We start from the raw sequence: 16,926 nt of genomic DNA, 5'->3' as shown, positions 1-16,926 counted from the left end.
CATTAGTGGCCAATGTTACATTGCTCCTAATGACAAAATTAGAGCTGTGTTAAGCCTGTGAAAAAAATCCCAAATGAATAAAATCATTATTAAGACCCAATGAAAAAATTACAAAAATTATGCATAAACTTTCATGTTCCCCAAATTTCCAATCCAAAACTTAACCCAGATTCTTCAGACATAGATTTGTAATTCAGAGTCAGACTCGATTATTAGAATGAATGCATTAATCAGGGGTGAATAATGTTGGTGAAATCTCATCTAACCTTCCATAATAATAACATACATACACAAATAGCTGACAGCCACATCTCTGAAACACTATTAAATCTGAACTAAATGTTTATCTAGAACTCAAATAAATAGCTGCTTTTTGGTTTTATTTTTTTAAATATTTATCAGTCTCTCTTTTATTCCATACTTCTGGTTGAAAGACTATTCTATGTCATGCTAAACAAATGCATATTCTAGTGGCGGTGGGGGCTCGTTGGCATCTTCAGCAGCAGCCCTGCCTCCTGTGAAAAAAACCGAAGATGGAGCAGATCCACGCAGATGACGTTGCTGCAACATGACTGGAGGAGAAATTCTGGGAGTTGAAGTCCACAAGGCTTAAAGCTGTCAGGTTTGAAGACCCCTGGGTTTTTTTTCCCTAAAGGGTTAGGGGTGCAAGGGTCTTGTAACTTGACAGCTTTAAGACTTGCGTGCTTCAATGCCAGAGTTTCTGAGCCAACATTTTGGTTGCTAAGCAGGACCGTTGTTAAGTGATACTGATATTATATAACACTTTTAATTAAGCGGGTACTTTGAATAAACATAACTTTGAGTTTCAAATAACACTGATTTTGTTGTTGTCTTAGGTGACATCTGTGAAAAAAATTCAGGTGCTCAGGCATGAAAATGTGCCGCTCAAACACTATACTTTTCCGCTCACACTGAAAAAAAATTAGAGGGAACATTGGCGGTAGGTATAAAAACGTTGACTACCCCTGGTCTACACCATTGGTATCCCCTGCATTGCTTGCCTCTTTCTCTCTGTTACAACTTATAACTCCAATCTTTTGCTTTCTTCATTGTTTTCCATGTATCAGTGGGCAGTCATGACACCTTCCTAGTTTTTACATTTCGGGATATTTTTATTGGCTTCGTGAATTTAATGTCATTAATTTCAGTGCAGAGTTCTTCAGATACTCTCAATTCTAAATTTAAATTTAGTTTTAAGTTTACTGCACAATTTTATGGAATCCTTTTCAGGTTATATTATTGATAAGATTACTATATTTAGTTTGTCATAATTTTGCATGATCATGATCACAAAATCTTTTCCTTTGTTTTTTTTCTTTTTCTTCTTTCTTTTCTTTGAAAATATTTTGCTTCTTATCCAAAACGTTTCTTCAGTTCAGTCAGAACTGAAGAAGCTTCTTGGGTGAGAAATGAAATGTTTTCAAAGGAAAAAAAACAACAAGAAAGTTGCCTTTTGGAAAATCACCTTTGGGATAATGTCAGGAAGATGTGACAAAACACAGGTGATGTAGCAGGGCATGGCTTGAAGGTTTTCAAAAAGAGATTGGACAACCACTTGTCCAGAATTGTTTAGGGTCTCTTGCTTGAGCAGGGGCTGAACTAGAAAACCTCCCAACTCTATTATTCTAGGATGCTATAAATCAGAAACTTTGATTTTTGCTCATGGCAAAAAAACCGACACATTTTTAAATCCATTTTGCCACTAGGTGGCAATGTTTGATTTTTAAATCTCAGCTCCTGTAAGGAAGAGACCTTTTTCTCATTTGGAAGCTGATTTGTATGTCATCTTTATGGTCTAAATAATTCCTCTGCTTGTTTTAAAAATATGTTGTGTGTTTCACATGCTCATCCCATTGATGGTACACATAGTGGTTTACAGTTGAAGCACTTTAATGCAGTTCTAGCTTCTGAGTCGGAGCAAATCTTAACATTGTGGAATCCTTGGCGGCCGGCCGGGCGTTAGAGGCAAAAGCCTCCCTGCCGCTGTTTCCAACATAGAGGCGTCCTGCCTCTATGGCGGACACAGCGCCGGGGCGTCCAAATGCCCTGCCGCTGTGTCTGACATAGAGGCGTCCCGCCCCTATGGCGGACACAGCGCCGGGGCGTCCATATCTGTATGGCTAAATCCTCAGTTATGAGGGGCTGAATGTCAGCTAGTTTGCTGTTTGCTGCCATGGAAAATGGGGTAGGGGTCAGTGGAAAACTCTTCATTGCAGCTTTGAAACTACAGTCTGGGATTTGCTTACCTCTCCAAAGTCATTTCTTCTAGCTGTCATGGTTCCAAGTAAACCCCCAACCAAAGAAGTCTTCGAGTCTTGAGTTTCCTCAAAGTTCCATTTTATTAGAGATGTCATATTGGCACATCTGGGAAAACCCGAATTTGAAATTTTACAGGTTTTCCCCATATGTCCATCACATGATCCAATCATGTGACACCATCCAAAACTGGAGATGCCTTCCAATTACCTCATTGTAGCTGCAGACCAAGATGACCTTGACCCTCTGAGAAAGAATAATTTGAATGTTATTTTGTCTATATATCACCCATACTCTATATAATCCCCCCTTCCCATTTTCCCACAGTAGAAAATGTGGCATGTAAACATTGCCCAAATGTAAAATATGGCTTCCAGGTCTGACAGGCTGCCCCCCCTCAGCAGAGAACCATATCCTGTAACGAGAGTAATGCAGGGGGGTAAAAATCATACCACTAACCACCTCTCCCCCACCCCCTCGCCCAATGCTAACCATTGGCTTGTCAGGATATTTGTCATGGAATGGCTTAACTAGTCTGTCTGCTTCCATATCCCAACTCTTAACCTAGGTATTTTCAGGGTTCCAAATAGCATCTAAAAGTAAATCAGAGTCCAAGGCAAAGGATTGCTCAAAGTTCCAATTTATTAAGAAAGCCATGTTGGCACATGTGGGAAAACCCAAATCTGAAAGCTTCCTGGTTTCCCCCACCCAGTTGAAAGTTGAAGATCTTGCCCCCACACCCACAAGTCCATCACATGGTCCAATATTCCACTGCAATGCTGGCAGTTCCACCCATTCAGTTCTGGTCAGGTGCAGAGGTGCAAAGACAAAGGATGACTTTGGCTTTCTCGAAAGAATTTTGTTATGTCTACATAACTCCATACAATCCCTCCCTTCCATTTTCCCACAACAGGAAATGCATAGTAGAATAATAGAAAGTGTGGCAGGCCAAAGATCCAAAAGAAAAAAATGGCTGTAGGTCTGACATAAAGCTTCAGACAAAGGGTACCCTTTCCAATGAACTAAATATTGTATATGGCCCCTATACAGTCTAGAATCTAAAATTTTCTTCACTTCATAATGGTTCTCTCCTTCCACCACTATAGGAGGAGGAGCGGTGGCTCGGTCTGAGGTCTTAATCTAGACTCAAGGGCTGGTTTTAGCAGGCTACAATGAAAAACAGGATGTACTTTCCCTAGAATGCAGGGGAGGCTAAGCTGAACTCTCACTGAGTTAATTACTTTCACTATTGGGAAAGGACCTAAAAACTTAGGTTCTAGTTTTTTGCAAGACAGCAAAAAAGATTTGGTTGAAAGGAAAACTTTATCTTCCACACAGATGGAGGTTTGAAGCGAACGATGCTTGTCTGTCTGCTTTTTATACTCTTCTGAAGCTGCCACAGCTTCTGCCAGTGCTTTCTTAGTATTTTCCCACTGCTTTTTCAGAGAATCCATTCACTCTGTTAAAGACATTGAGGAGGGGAGTCCAGGCATGGGGACAAATTCCATGCTTCTAGTAACTTGGAAGGGAATAAATCTGGTGCTGCTATGCATGGCATTGTTGTAAGTCACTTCTGCAAATGGTAACAGATCTGACCAATTTTCATGTATTATTTCATGTATTATGTAGCAATGTATATATTGTTCCACCATTGCATTAGCTCATTCTGCCGTGCTGTTCATACTCAGATGAAAAGCTGAGCTAAGTCCTTGTGTGGATCTGATGGATCTCAGGAACTCCCTCCAGAATTTGGCCGTGAATTGGACTGCTCAGTCAGAGATGATTCACCGGGATATTCTGTGCAGGCGGTAGATGTGTTTGACGAATAGCTTAGCTAGCTTCTTTACTGAAAGCAGTCCAGAGCAAGCAGTAAAGTGGGCTTGCTTGGAAAATAAATCAATTACTGCCCAGATTATGGTGTTCACCCCACTTTCTGGGAGCACAATTATATAAAGTCCACTGTGATTTCTTCCCAAGGTCTACTGGGGCTTGCCACTTGCTGAAGGAGTCCAGGGGTTTTTCCTGGTCTCATTTTCATGGCAGCACATGTGGCACAATTCTTTACATAGAATTTGGAAAGTGAACATGTAAAACATTGTAGGATTCAGTGGGAAAGGAACTTTGGATGTAATGTGATGCTTGAACAATGGGAAAATATGCAGATGAAAGATTTAAAATTCAACTAAACTATATTTAAAAGAAAATTTCTATAAAATGAGGGGTTCTACCACAAAACTGCGTTCGACTAAAGGGCGCTCGACGAAACCGCGTAGCTGACGTCATCACAGTGCGACAACAGCGTGGAGAAAAAAGCACGCTAAACCTAAAATTAACCCCTAAACCTAAACCTAACCCCCCTAAACCTAATCCTAAACCTAATCCTAAACCTAACCCTCAACCTAACCCTAAACCTAACCCTTAACCTAACCCTAAACCTAATCCTAACCCTTAACCTAACCCTAAACCTAACCCTAACCCTAACCCTTAACCTAACCCTAAACCTAACCCTTACCTTAACTTGAATCGGCTTGCTTTCAAAGCGCTATTTAAAGCACCCTTTTTTCTCCGCGCTCGCTGTTGTCCCCTGTTGATGACGTCAGCGATGCAGTTTAATCGGGTGCACTTTAGTCGAGCGCGGTTTTGTCGTGCCACAAAAATGAGGTATCACTGGTATTTAATACCAGATAAGTTATCTAGAAAGTATAAAGGTATTTCAAATGAATGTTGGAAATGTAAATGTAAAGAAGGGACTTTTTATCATTTATGGTGGACATGTAATAAAGCAAAGAACTTTTGGCGTAAGATTCATATTTTAATATAGAAAATTCTTAAAATGAAGATCATGAAACCAGAAACTTTTCTTTTAGGTTTAATGGGAAAAGACTTGGGAAAAAATGGAACTTTGATCTTATATATGGTGACAGCAGCAAGGCTACTGTATGCACAAAATGGAAGGCTATTTTGTTTCCCACCATGGACAAAGTGGCTATCGAAGCTGAGGGAGTTGGCAGAAATCCACACTTTGACAATTTGGCATACAGTTCAGCAGCCCTGAGTTTTTCGGGACTGAACACTATTTCTACATGTTCCTCCATGGTTTCAGCATAAATAAGAATGTCATCTAGGTAAACCAGGAGCCCCTTGTAAAGATGTTCATGCAATACCTCATTAGTCAATTGCATGAACACAGCTGGTGCTCCCTGTAACCCAAATGGGAGCACTCTAAACTGGAAACAACCAAAAGGGCATTTGAAGGCTGTTTTCCACTCATCCCTTTCCTTAATTCAAACACTTTAGTAAACCTCTCTCAAGTCCAGCTTAGTGAAGGTCTTCCCTTTGGCCAGAGGAGCTAACATGTCCTTCATTAGGGGTAATGGGTAAACATTTTCTATGCAAATGGTGTTCAGGTTTTTGTAATATACACATAGACAAAGGGAGTCATGGAACAACACCAGAGCAGCCAATCATGGCCTAGCTGGTTGGATGAATCCCTGTTTTAAGTTTTTATCAATAAAGATTCACAGTTCCTCCAGCTTATGCAGGGTCATTGAGTAGATCTTTGGCTTAGGGAGTTTCACCTCGGGAGGATTTCTATACTGCAGTCCATGGGGCGATGGGATGGGAGCACATCTGAAGCCCTCTCGCTGAATGCCTCCCTGAGGTCCCAATATTCCTTTGGGATTTTCTCCTCCCCAACAGTGCATTTGCTCACTGCCACTGCCAGCTCTTTCACAGCTTTGGCTATGCAGGGGAGGTGGTTTCCTCCTTCCTTCCCTGGCTGGGTGGAACAGATGCGCAACAATCCCTTCCTCCAGTTCACATGAGGGTTCCATTTCCGGAGCCAGGGTAATCTGAGTAAGATGGGCCTTTCCATTCTGGGGGCTACAATAAAACTCAAAATCTCTTGTTGATCCTCCATCCACATCTCAACTGGTTCTGTCACTTAGGGGTCTTCTCCCCCAGTTACAGACCCATCCAACTGGCAAAACACTATGGGTACCTTCATTGTTCTCAGTCTTAGTCCCATTTTTTCCACCACTTCTGGGCTAATTACACACCTGGTACACCCAGAATCCAAAAGGGCTAGCATCTTCCCTTGGGTGCTGGACGAAGGCATCCTTAACTCCATTAGAATGGTCATGGGGACTATGTGCTGACTTACCAGGGAATCATCGTCAGAGTCACTTTCACTTTCCCCTGGGGTGATTGGAGTTCCCAACTCCTCCAGGCCTGGAGGAGCGAACTCAATGACTTCCACACCTTTAAGAGCCATTTTGTGGTTCTTGGCTTGTGGCTTCTCAGCTTTCTTTCCTCCAGCTGAGTTTGGTTTGGAGCCAGGTTTGGTGAAGCAATCAACAGCTTGGTGCCCCTCTTTCCCACATCTGAAGCATGCCATGGATCTAGACTTGGCTGCTAATCCCTCCTTTGGCTACTATGGGGGCTTCAGGACAGAGGGGGAAGGCTTGTTGAAGATCTGGCCCCCACGGAGCCAGTCTCTGGCCAGGTCAATTTCCACATCAGCTGCCAACATACCAGCACTGAAGGTCTCAAGGGGCCCCATGGGAATAACAGCTTTGGTCGATATCATTATTGACATCCTTGTAACATTCCATTAGAGCATCTTGGGACTATCCTCACATGTGGCAAGCTAACTTACGAAACTCCTGGGTGTATTCGGCACAGATTTAGGGTCTTCATCCTAGTCCTAGCCTTACGTTCAGCTAGGGGGTCTTTGAAATGTGCTCAGAGGGCCATCATAAAGTGGTTATAATCCCTCAGCTGTGGGGAATCCTCATTGTGATGGGCAACAATCCACTCAGCTGCAGTCCTTCCAGGGCCATGGTGACACAATTTACTTTTGCTGCTTCCGAAACAAAATCCTCCCCATGCTCCTGTGTGTGATTCCAAATTTGGGCTAAGAAGAATCCCAGAGCCTTGGAATCCCCTCCATATTTTACTCCTAGCTGAGGAACCTTTGGAATTTGGCACCTCCGGGGGGGGGGGGGGGCTGGGTTGCAGCTGCCACTTGAATTCCTGCACTGGTCCTTGTCGAGCTCTAGGAATCACTTTGGGGTTTGCAGAGGTTTCTGCTCCCCCCACTGTTTCCTCAACCTCTTCATGCACAGGTAAGGCATACCTTTCATGTGCTCTCCAACTTTCAAGAACTTTGTGTAGGAGATACAGGGCCTGAGTCAGCAGGAGGTCTTTTTTGTCAGCTTCCTGCCAGGCAGCCTCTCCACTCTGGCATCTAGTAACTGTTACTCCAGGGGGAATCTCCTCCAGAACCTCCATCTATGCCCAACAACCATTTGGCTCGGACTGGCATCTCCTCAATCTGCATCTCAGACAACCATTCCATCTCCTCCCAGCCACAGCAGGAATGGGGAGGAAGTGGACCCAGCAGTTCCCATGTCCTCTTGCTCACTGCCTTGGTTAGACATTCTTTGCTCAGCCCTAATGGTAGAGTTAATCTCCGGGATGGCTGATAAAGCAATAGCAATAGCAATAGCAGTAGACTTATATACCGCTTCATAGGCCTTTCAGGCCTCTCTAAGCGGTTTACAGAGAGTCAGCATATTGCCCCCAACAATCTGGGTCCTCATTTTACCCACCTCGGAAGGATGGAAGGCTGAGTCAACCCTGAGCCGGTGAGATTTGAACCGCTGAACTGCTGATCTAGCAGTAGCCTGCAGTGCTGCATTTAACCACTGCGCCACCTTGGCTCTTTTGCACAAACCTGTATTCAAGATCCATTTCATTTTGCATTTCTCATTAGCTGCTTTTCAAAGAGCTTCACAAGAAAGTCACCAGCAGATCTTGTTTAATGTCAGGCATGCCTCCATTAAAAACCCAAGAAAGGAAACCCCCAACTCCATGTTTGTTAGAGAAGAGCTACTTTTACTGCATTTAAAATGATAGCAACAAAAGGACCCAGACTGAATGTCCAATCCCCAACCCAATATGGTGTCATGGGGGGCGCATCTTCCGGTAATTCCATCTATCTGGTATGCCAAAAGAGTTGACCTTGACTGGGTATAAACAAGTCCATTCAACTGCACAGTAGAAGATGAGAGCAAACATCCCTTTTCATTCACACAGGGCCAGATATCTCTTCCAGATGCTTCCCCACCCAAATGCCAATGCTCCCCCCTCCCCGTTACTATGGCAGCTGATAGCAAGTGAGCATCAGAGACTGATAGTTATTCTGTTGTTATTCTGTTATTTTGACTTCTTGGCTGCTGACCATCTGAATTTCTTATGCTACTTCATAACTTGACCCCTCGAAAATGAATCCCCTTGAGACAAAGAGGATCCTCTTTGTATTAAAAGCTGCATATCTCAATTTGGCCACATACAATATGGAAGTGCAGGGAAGTTTCATTAAAAAAAACTCTATAGATGGATTTGAGAAGACCTGTCCAACCGATTCAACCAACAGTGCTATGATCCAGATGGAGTGAAGTTAGCTCTCCCATCCAATTGGTTACTTTTTCTCAATTGAAATGGTTTAGGTTTAGGTTTAATTTTATTTGTATGCCGCCCTTTTCCCTGAAGGGACTCAGGGCGGCTCACAACTCAAAAAGGGAGGGGAAATACAAACAGAATAACAAAAACATAAAAACCATACATAGTTAAAAGCACAACAATCATACCATTCGAAGTGGGGCAGCGAGTCTTTAGCCCCAGGCCTGTCGGAACAGCCAGGTTTTAAGGGCTATGCGGAAGGTTTGGAGGGTGGTGAGGGTATGAATCTCCACGGGGAGTTCGTTCCAGAGGGTCGGAGCAGCCACAGAGAAGGCTCTCCTCCGGGTAGTCGCCAGTCGATCCAATAGAAGTGATTACTACTTCACTATTAAATTTTAAAGCAGTGAAACCTTGGACAGTAATGAATTACCATGTTTCTCTGAAAATAAGACCCGGTCTTATTTTCTTTTGGGCCTGAAAATAAGCACTCGGGCTTATTTTTGGGGAGGACTTTTTTTAAAGTGCCGGAGGTGGTGAGTACGGGGGTTGATAGGAGTGGGAGCACAGCTACAGCTGTCCCTGCCCTCTTGGTCCCACTCTCTGCTTGCCCATGGCTGCAACAGGTAAAGCTGTTCATACGCCTCTACCTCCTTGACACAGCACAAATACCATTAATTCCAAGCATGGAGGCAGAGGCGGGGGGGAAGAAGACATGTCTAGGCGATCTAGATATGCTGTGTGGCTGCCTGACTCAAGGGACGCTTGCGCAGTGGCACCGGCAGCAGACAGAAGCAGATGCATGAGGGATGGGTAAGGCAGGCAATTCTGGTACCATGTGCAGGTGCTTGTTAGAGCAGCAATTTGCCCTCTTCCCAAGCACCTGATAGGTGACCAAATACTTTTTGCCCGGATGGAGAAATGATAGAGACTCAAAGCTTTGTGTGCTTGCAAAGGGGACGGTTTGAAATGGAGCAATTAGGTCCCTTTCAAAGCATCTCCTTTGTCAGCAAACAAAGCTTAGTTTCCCTCTGGGCAACAAGTGTGCAGTAGAGCTAGGTGGAGGCAGAGGTGATTCAAACATGCCGCTGACTCTGTCCCACCATCTCTCAGCTTGCCTACAGCCGCACCAAACAGGCACCCACATGGGGCATCCAGATCACCTTCCTGCCCCACACCCCCATGCCTCTGCCTTTGCCTGCTGCTGGTGCCACCACCCAAGCCTCCTGCAAGCCTCCTGTGAGTCAGGCAACTGTGCAGCACATCCGGATCATCTGTCTTCTCCTCCCCACCTCTGCCTCCATGCTCAGAATTAATGGTATTTGCACCGCACCAAGTCGGCTGCAGCTGCAGCCAGACACAGTCAGCACCTCTCGTGCTGGCCATGCCCACCCCTGGATTTATTTTTGGGGTAGAGCTTATAGCAGGCCCACCAAAAAAATCAGGCTAGGGCTTGTTTTCAGGGTGGGTCTTATTTTCCAGAAAACTAGAGTTTGTTACAGCAATCAAATCCAGAAAGCACACACAGGTAACTGATGCAGCAGGATTCATTAACTTCTCTTTATATACATAATAACACATAGGCCACATAAAATACCAATGGCTGGTTCCTCCAACATGGTAGAGAGTACAGCAAACACAGGCAGAAGACAGAACAGTTTCCAATTTCAGTTCAGAGCTCAGACGACTAGTTTGCAGCTTTTGCACAGACTCAGAGCTATAGTACTAAGCCACGCCCAGACTCCTAGCTGTCTCCAGCAAATACTGTTTCAGTTTCCAAACAGTCCTCATTGGCTGACCCAGTTGCCATGTCTATTCATTGGCTGACCTTGTTGCCTATTGCAGTCTATAAATATGCTCTGACACAAAGACGGTAGGGCCCTAGCTGAGCTGCACTCACAGGTTCTGTTCTTGTCCCCCCCCCCCCTCCCCAGTGTACTTTCACCATAAATGCCTCCTTTGGTAAGAATCTATAAGAACTTGCCTTCTTTTATATTTTTCTTTTCTCATAAGACAACTTAAGCCAGCAGTTAACATCCTTTCCAGCTCTGAGAACCAGCAGGGGAGGGGAGAGGGGATGGTTTTGTGCAAGTGGTGGGTGAGCTCACACAAGCACGCAGCTCTGTTTGTGCAAGCAGCAGGCATATACACATGGCACTCATACAAATGGAGTTGTGTGCAGCGCTCGCCCATTACTCATGCAAGTAGAGCTGCACATGTGCACATACGCTTGTGCGCTGCTTCCACAACCTGGTTCTGAATGTGCCATGGCCCAGGACTGGGGGTTGGGAAGTCCTGATTTAAACAATATGCACAAATATTGTCCTGCTTTATTGCCCAGAAGACATTATCCTCTTAGATTTGCAATATAATTTAAGATTTATGTGCTCAGAAAAAAGGGTCCCATGGACTTCAGTGAGGTTTACTTCCTGATATGTTGCAATTCTAAAGTATATTTAACCATTTCCTTAGTTTGAAAGCCAAGAGGATTTTCTGTCCCTTTTGTTGTGTGTGTGTGTGTCTGTACGACTTCTGAAAGCTTTATAGCAAAGTTGACAGTTGCTTTAAATTAGAGTCTTTGGCTGCAGTTCAAGACAAAGGGTGGGAGTTCATTTAGTTAAAAAAGACAGTTGCAAAACTTGGAAACTGAGCCTGGAGGAGGCCATTATTGGTAAGATACTGCTTGTTTTTGGAAGGATTTGCATGAGTCTGGCACATCTTTGCGAAGCCTTTTAAAAGTATGTTGCAACTCCAAAGGAAACATATGGTTTTGCTGGAAAATTTGAGATCAGTGGCTCCAAAGCAAGGTAAGAGGCTGGTGACTTTCTTGTGAAGCTCTTTGAAAAGCAGCTAGCTAATGAGAAATTCAAAATGAAATGGATCTTGAATACAGGTTTGTGCAAAAGAAGAGCTGCTTTAGCAACCCAGTAAATCCCACAGAGATTTATATGCTAAATGTCCAAAATGTAATTCCAAGCAAAGCTGAGGTTTGTTAATTATTCAGTTGTATAAACAGAACATTTAGTAATTGTCTGTCTCTTTCAAATTTATGACTGTCATGTTCCAGTTCATCAAATCTGAAATGCTTGCTTGTGTATAATGCAAATATTTTGCTAAGTATGCAAAGATTAAGTAGTCCTATTTATTTCCCTTTTAAATTTCAAGTTGTTTTCTAGCTAGGATACAAAATAAGAAAACTTTAGACAAAGACTAAATGAAATTTAAGGCAACTTAGCTTATCCTTCATTAGAAAGTAGAAGCAATCCTAACTGGTGCAACCTTTATACATTTAGAAGATATTCATTGTTTCTCTTTTCTGGAAATAAACTGGTACTTTGTTATTAATTGAATCCAGTCTTTCCAAATTCACTTAAAAGGGTTGCAAAGCACAGATATTCTTTCTTGATTCTTCTCTGTCTGATTTGATGGGGCGTTTTTTGGTAACGTCTGTCACATTTTCATTATGAGTTGAATCTGATACTATTTTATTGTTTTAAAAATTAGTTAAATGATTGCTGAAAAGTTCATAAACTCCTTTGTCATGTTGGCTCGGTGACGATTTAGGAAAGGGGCTAGCATAACTGGGAGAGAGTTGATATATGTACGTGTGCACTGAGATTGGAATTAAGGGTGATGGGAAAGGAAAGAAGAGCTGATAACAGGGTCTGATTGGTAACCCCACATCAATTTCCTGTGATTATTTTATTTAAGACCAGAAAAACAAATCAGACATTAGAGGAAGAAAAATGCCCAGTGAGAGTACAATGCAGTGGTGGGATTCAAGTAATTTAACAACAGGTTCTCTGCCCTAATGCGTGGCTGGGTGGGCATGGCTAGGTGGGTGTGGCTCAGGGGTGGGTTTTTCGCCTCGCTCCAACCAATTCGGTTGGAACGGGGCCGGCGGCGTCCTCGTGCACGCGCACGGTGCACGCATGCGTACTAGCGTCTGCGCGATGCTCCAGCTGCTCCTGGACGATCGCGCAGGCGCTGCATGCGTTCTGTGCATGCGTGGAAGCGCAGAACTCGTCAAAACTGGGTAAGGACCGCGGGCGGGTGGGCGCGCCCTTCGCCGTTCCCGGAAGTTACTTACTTCCGGGTTCGGCGACCAACCGGTTCGCCACGAACCGGTTGAAACCCACCCCTGGTGTGGCTGGTGAACATGTGACTGTGTGGGCATGGCCAACTTGCTGTCACTTTTTTGCACTAATGACTATTTTAAGTATAAAAAAAGATATGCAAAAAGGTAGTTTATTATTACATGCATTTAATACTGAAATAAGAACAATAAAAGAGGTACACAAAACTAGATTTTGTTACAAGAAAGAGTTTTAAAATATTAATGAAAACCTATTAGATAATACCTGACAAAAAACAATAAAACTATTATGTAAGGTATTTCCAAATTGCTTTTTGATTGGCGTCCTCACTTGCAATTTTCTTCATTTTTACTTGAGCATCATCGCTGTGGTGATTTACCATTAACCATTTTTTCACTGTGGGAGTACGAACCCATTCCTTTAAAAGTAGGCCAATTAGACTAATAGTCATTGTATTTGTTATATTAGAAACAGGTGACTTCTCTTCTCTGAACATATGATGTTCATCTTTGGAAAACCCCTTTCAACTTCTGCTGAACTTACAGCAAGGAGCCGAGGTGGCACAGTGGTTAAATGCAGCACTGCAGGCTACTTCAGCTGACTGCAGTTCTGCAGTTCGGCTGTTCAAATCTCACCGGCTCAGGGTTGACTCAGCCTTCCATCCTTCCGAGGTGGGTAAAATGAGGACCCGGATTGTTGGGGGCAATATGCTGACTCTGTAAACCGCTTAGAGAGGGCTGAAAGCCCTATGAAGCGGTATATAAGTCTAACTGCTATTGCTAATTGTTCTGACAATATTTTTAGATTTTTGAATGCTGTCAGGAATTGCATATGTTTGGGAATTTTTAAAAACATTTTCTATAAAATGTCAATAATCATTAATATCAATTTGGTAATTTAAAATGTCACTAAATACAAGCAATTGTTCTTTAGCTGCTTTCCATGGAACTACTACTTCTTCAATATTTCACTAATCTGGCCCCCCAAAATTGAGAAACTGTAATTTATTCCTGTCTTGAAATTGGCTACAAACTATTTTTGAATGTTCACAATCCATTAGTCTTTTATTCAAATTTATTCCAATGTTTTCTAAAAGACTTTCCTGAGGAAGTCCAAACAAATCGATGATTTTCTACAAATTTTATATTTTTGAAGGTTTCTGAAGTAATTAATTCATCAGCTTTTTTTTTGCATGCACTTTTTTGTTTCCAGGATTTGAAATGCTTTAATAGATCTTATCACAAGTTTTTCAGCCTTTATTATGTCTACGTTTTTTGCTTGCAGTGCATTTGAAAGAAGAAAAGTTTCATTTAGCATATCGATCAATGCCATAAAATAAAATATCATAAAATATCTATTTTCAAGACAGACAGCCATACCTAAGTATTTTTCATTTGAATGAAAATACTGATGTAGTGCTGGATAAGCTTGCCACACAGCTAGGATTGACCTTAAAGTACAGGCAGCCCATCTTGGTCCCAAAACACTACCAATCTTTATAATTTCAATTCCAAGTTGTTCAGATATTTTGATAACTTCAATTTGGTTCTTATTGGATTGATGAAAAATAGTATATATCTTATCAATAATTATTTTTAAATGATTTACTTCCTTTATTTCATTTATCGAATCACCTAAAACAAGTTGAAGGTGATGGTTTAAGCAGTGCCATATTACTATGTTTGGAAACTCTTTTGTTATCCTAGTGCTCACTCCAGATTTTCTCCCAAGCATAACTCATCGGAGCAAAATCCTATTAATTTTTTTTCTAGGTAGTTCTTAGTAAGCCCAACATTATTTAAACTTTCCATAACTGAAGAACATATTGTCTCTGCATCTTGTTTTTCCAATTCAACTAGCTCAACGAAAATTGTTGGTGAGCTAACTGAATCCTCAACTTTTAAGAAAAGTATAAACAACTGGTATGCAAGATATTGTTGAGGCTTTGTGAATAAACAACCATATTTTCAGATTATTTTCAATATTTTTAGTAAATAGGGATTTTTTAAATTTTCTTTTGCAATGAAATCAACTATTTTCACTGCATGTGAATATAATCCTATTCCCATATCTAATCCATTTTTATTTTGCATGTTTATCTCATCTTCTATGTTTGAAAATAGTTTACAATCTTGGTGCCAGGCTGTAAACTGTATTAAATATTCTACAAGTGGGTACCTACATATTTTTCAGTTTTCTTATCTATTCCTTTTGTTATTGAATCCTGCACACATTGTTTTAAGTTCCCTTTACAAATGTTATGAGCTTTTGATGAAAAATATTCTTTCATTTTTTTCCCTAAGAGAAGCTTGCTGTTAACTCTTTATTTTTTCCTGCTGTCTCAATCTGAAAATATTTTCATTCTTTTGACACATGAACACTTTTCTTTTTTGTGAAGTCATATTTTGCACAATAATTGCAATCTAACTTTTTGTTAGAAATTACCAGTCCCTCATGTTTTTCTTTAAAGTTATTATATTGTTGCAATGTCCAGCGGTCAGGAAGATTATTTTCAATTTCAGAGTTATTGGTTATTTCAGTAATTGATGTGCTGCTTTCTCCAAGTTGGAGGGGTTATGCTTGTGACTGTTTTGGGGCCAGCCACTGCTGCCCGCCTGGGCTCCTTAGGGCCCCAACAGCAAGCAGTTTCTGGAGCTAAGCAGCCATTGCGAGAAAGAGTCGGCAAAACAGCTCCGTTCAATTATTCAATTATTCCCCCCTCCTCAACCATTGTTGCAAGCCATCACCCGGGCGCAATCCAAATGGACCAATCCCACAGACAGAGATGGAATGGCCAAAATACTGAAAACCGAGCTAGCTGCCAAGCCTTGGTACCTGGCCAATGAAGAGACATTGACCCTAAGAAAGGGAATAGCATAGAATGGCTCTAAATTATACAAAGTATAGTTCCCTGTGAATCCAAGTACTACAAAAGAGCCATGACTCTAATAAGCAGGGGGGACATTTTGGATACCTAAAGTCATTGCAAAGCTAGGACTGGGGGTGGATTTTTCCTTTCTACCCCACCCCCTCTGTAGTAATGAGAGGAGAGGGTTGAGCAGAGTTGAAGCGGAGGCTGGAGACTTTTTCTTTTCTTCTCTGAACTGTCTGGGGAGCCAAATCTAAACAATTAGTTAACATAACAAGGGCTGGTTTTGAATAACTCTGATAACATGGAAGCCTCCAGGGGGAAATAAGTTAACTATTGAAGGTCTGAGAAAGAAGTTAAAATGGCTTACACTGACTGTGCACTTCATTAGTCTGTATCTTGATAGTTTATGGAAGAGTGACATCTACCAGCGAAATCTGGAATTTTCCCCTAGGGTATACTTCAAGAGAAAGCAGAATATTTGACTATATCAAATATTACCTAAGGAGGTAATATTTTACCTAATATATTACCTAAGGAGGACTCAGATCAGATGTCTATACAAAACTACAGACCAATTTCATTGTTAAATGCAGATTATAAGATTTTTGCTCTGATAATTGCAGAATGTTTGAAAAAATTCTTCACATTATTTATCTACACAGATCAAAATTGATTCCTTCCCAGAAGACAAATTAAAAACAATCTGAGAACAATGCTGGACATTCTCGAATATTATGAAGTGCATAATGAAAAAGAGGTTGCACTACTTTTTCTCAATGCCCAAAAGGCATTCGACAATGTGAACTGGGAATTTTTACATCAACTATTGGAACACATGGAATTTGGGGATAAGTTTATAAACATGATTAGAGAAATATATACAATTTAAAAAGCCAAAGTAACAATTAATGGTGAATTAATGCAAAGTATAGCAATACAGAAAGGTACAAGACAAGGTCGCCCCCTATCCCCACTGCTGTTCATACTAATCCTAGAAGTTTTAGCAAGGAATGTGCATAAAGAGGAACAGATAAAGGGACTAGAAATTAAAAAGGAACAATTTAAGTTACAGGCTTTTGTGGATGATTTAATTTTCGTGTTAGAGGATCCTTTAAAGTTTGGTATGAAACTTATTGAGGAATTAACATGGGAAAGTACCGGGTCTAAAGATAAATATGACAAAGACTAAAATGTTGGTTAAAAATATGACATCCGAAT

At 41.6% G+C, this 16,926-nt stretch overlaps 1 protein-coding gene across 1 annotated transcript in view; it reads left to right on the top strand.

Moving 5' to 3' along the window:
- Nucleotides 1-11,377: 11,377 nt before the first annotated feature.
- C1QTNF7 (C1q and TNF related 7) overlaps nt 11,378-16,926 on the top strand; it is a 44,226-nt gene continuing 38,677 nt past the window's right edge. The window contains exon 1 of the mRNA XM_087724632.1: nt 11,378-11,546. Within this exon, the coding sequence (XP_087580758.1) occupies nt 11,480-11,546 (67 nt within the window). The 5' untranslated portion in view covers nt 11,378-11,479. The remainder of the gene's footprint in view (nt 11,547-16,926) is intronic.

Source organism: Thamnophis sirtalis, unplaced genomic scaffold (genome assembly GCF_051295495.1).
Source record: "Thamnophis sirtalis isolate CommonGarterSnake01/CBP01778 unplaced genomic scaffold, rThaSir2_p1.2 scaffold_10, whole genome shotgun sequence".
Taxonomy (NCBI): domain Eukaryota; kingdom Metazoa; phylum Chordata; class Lepidosauria; order Squamata; family Natricidae; genus Thamnophis; species Thamnophis sirtalis.
This window is presented reverse-complemented; position numbering and strand designations above follow the sequence as displayed.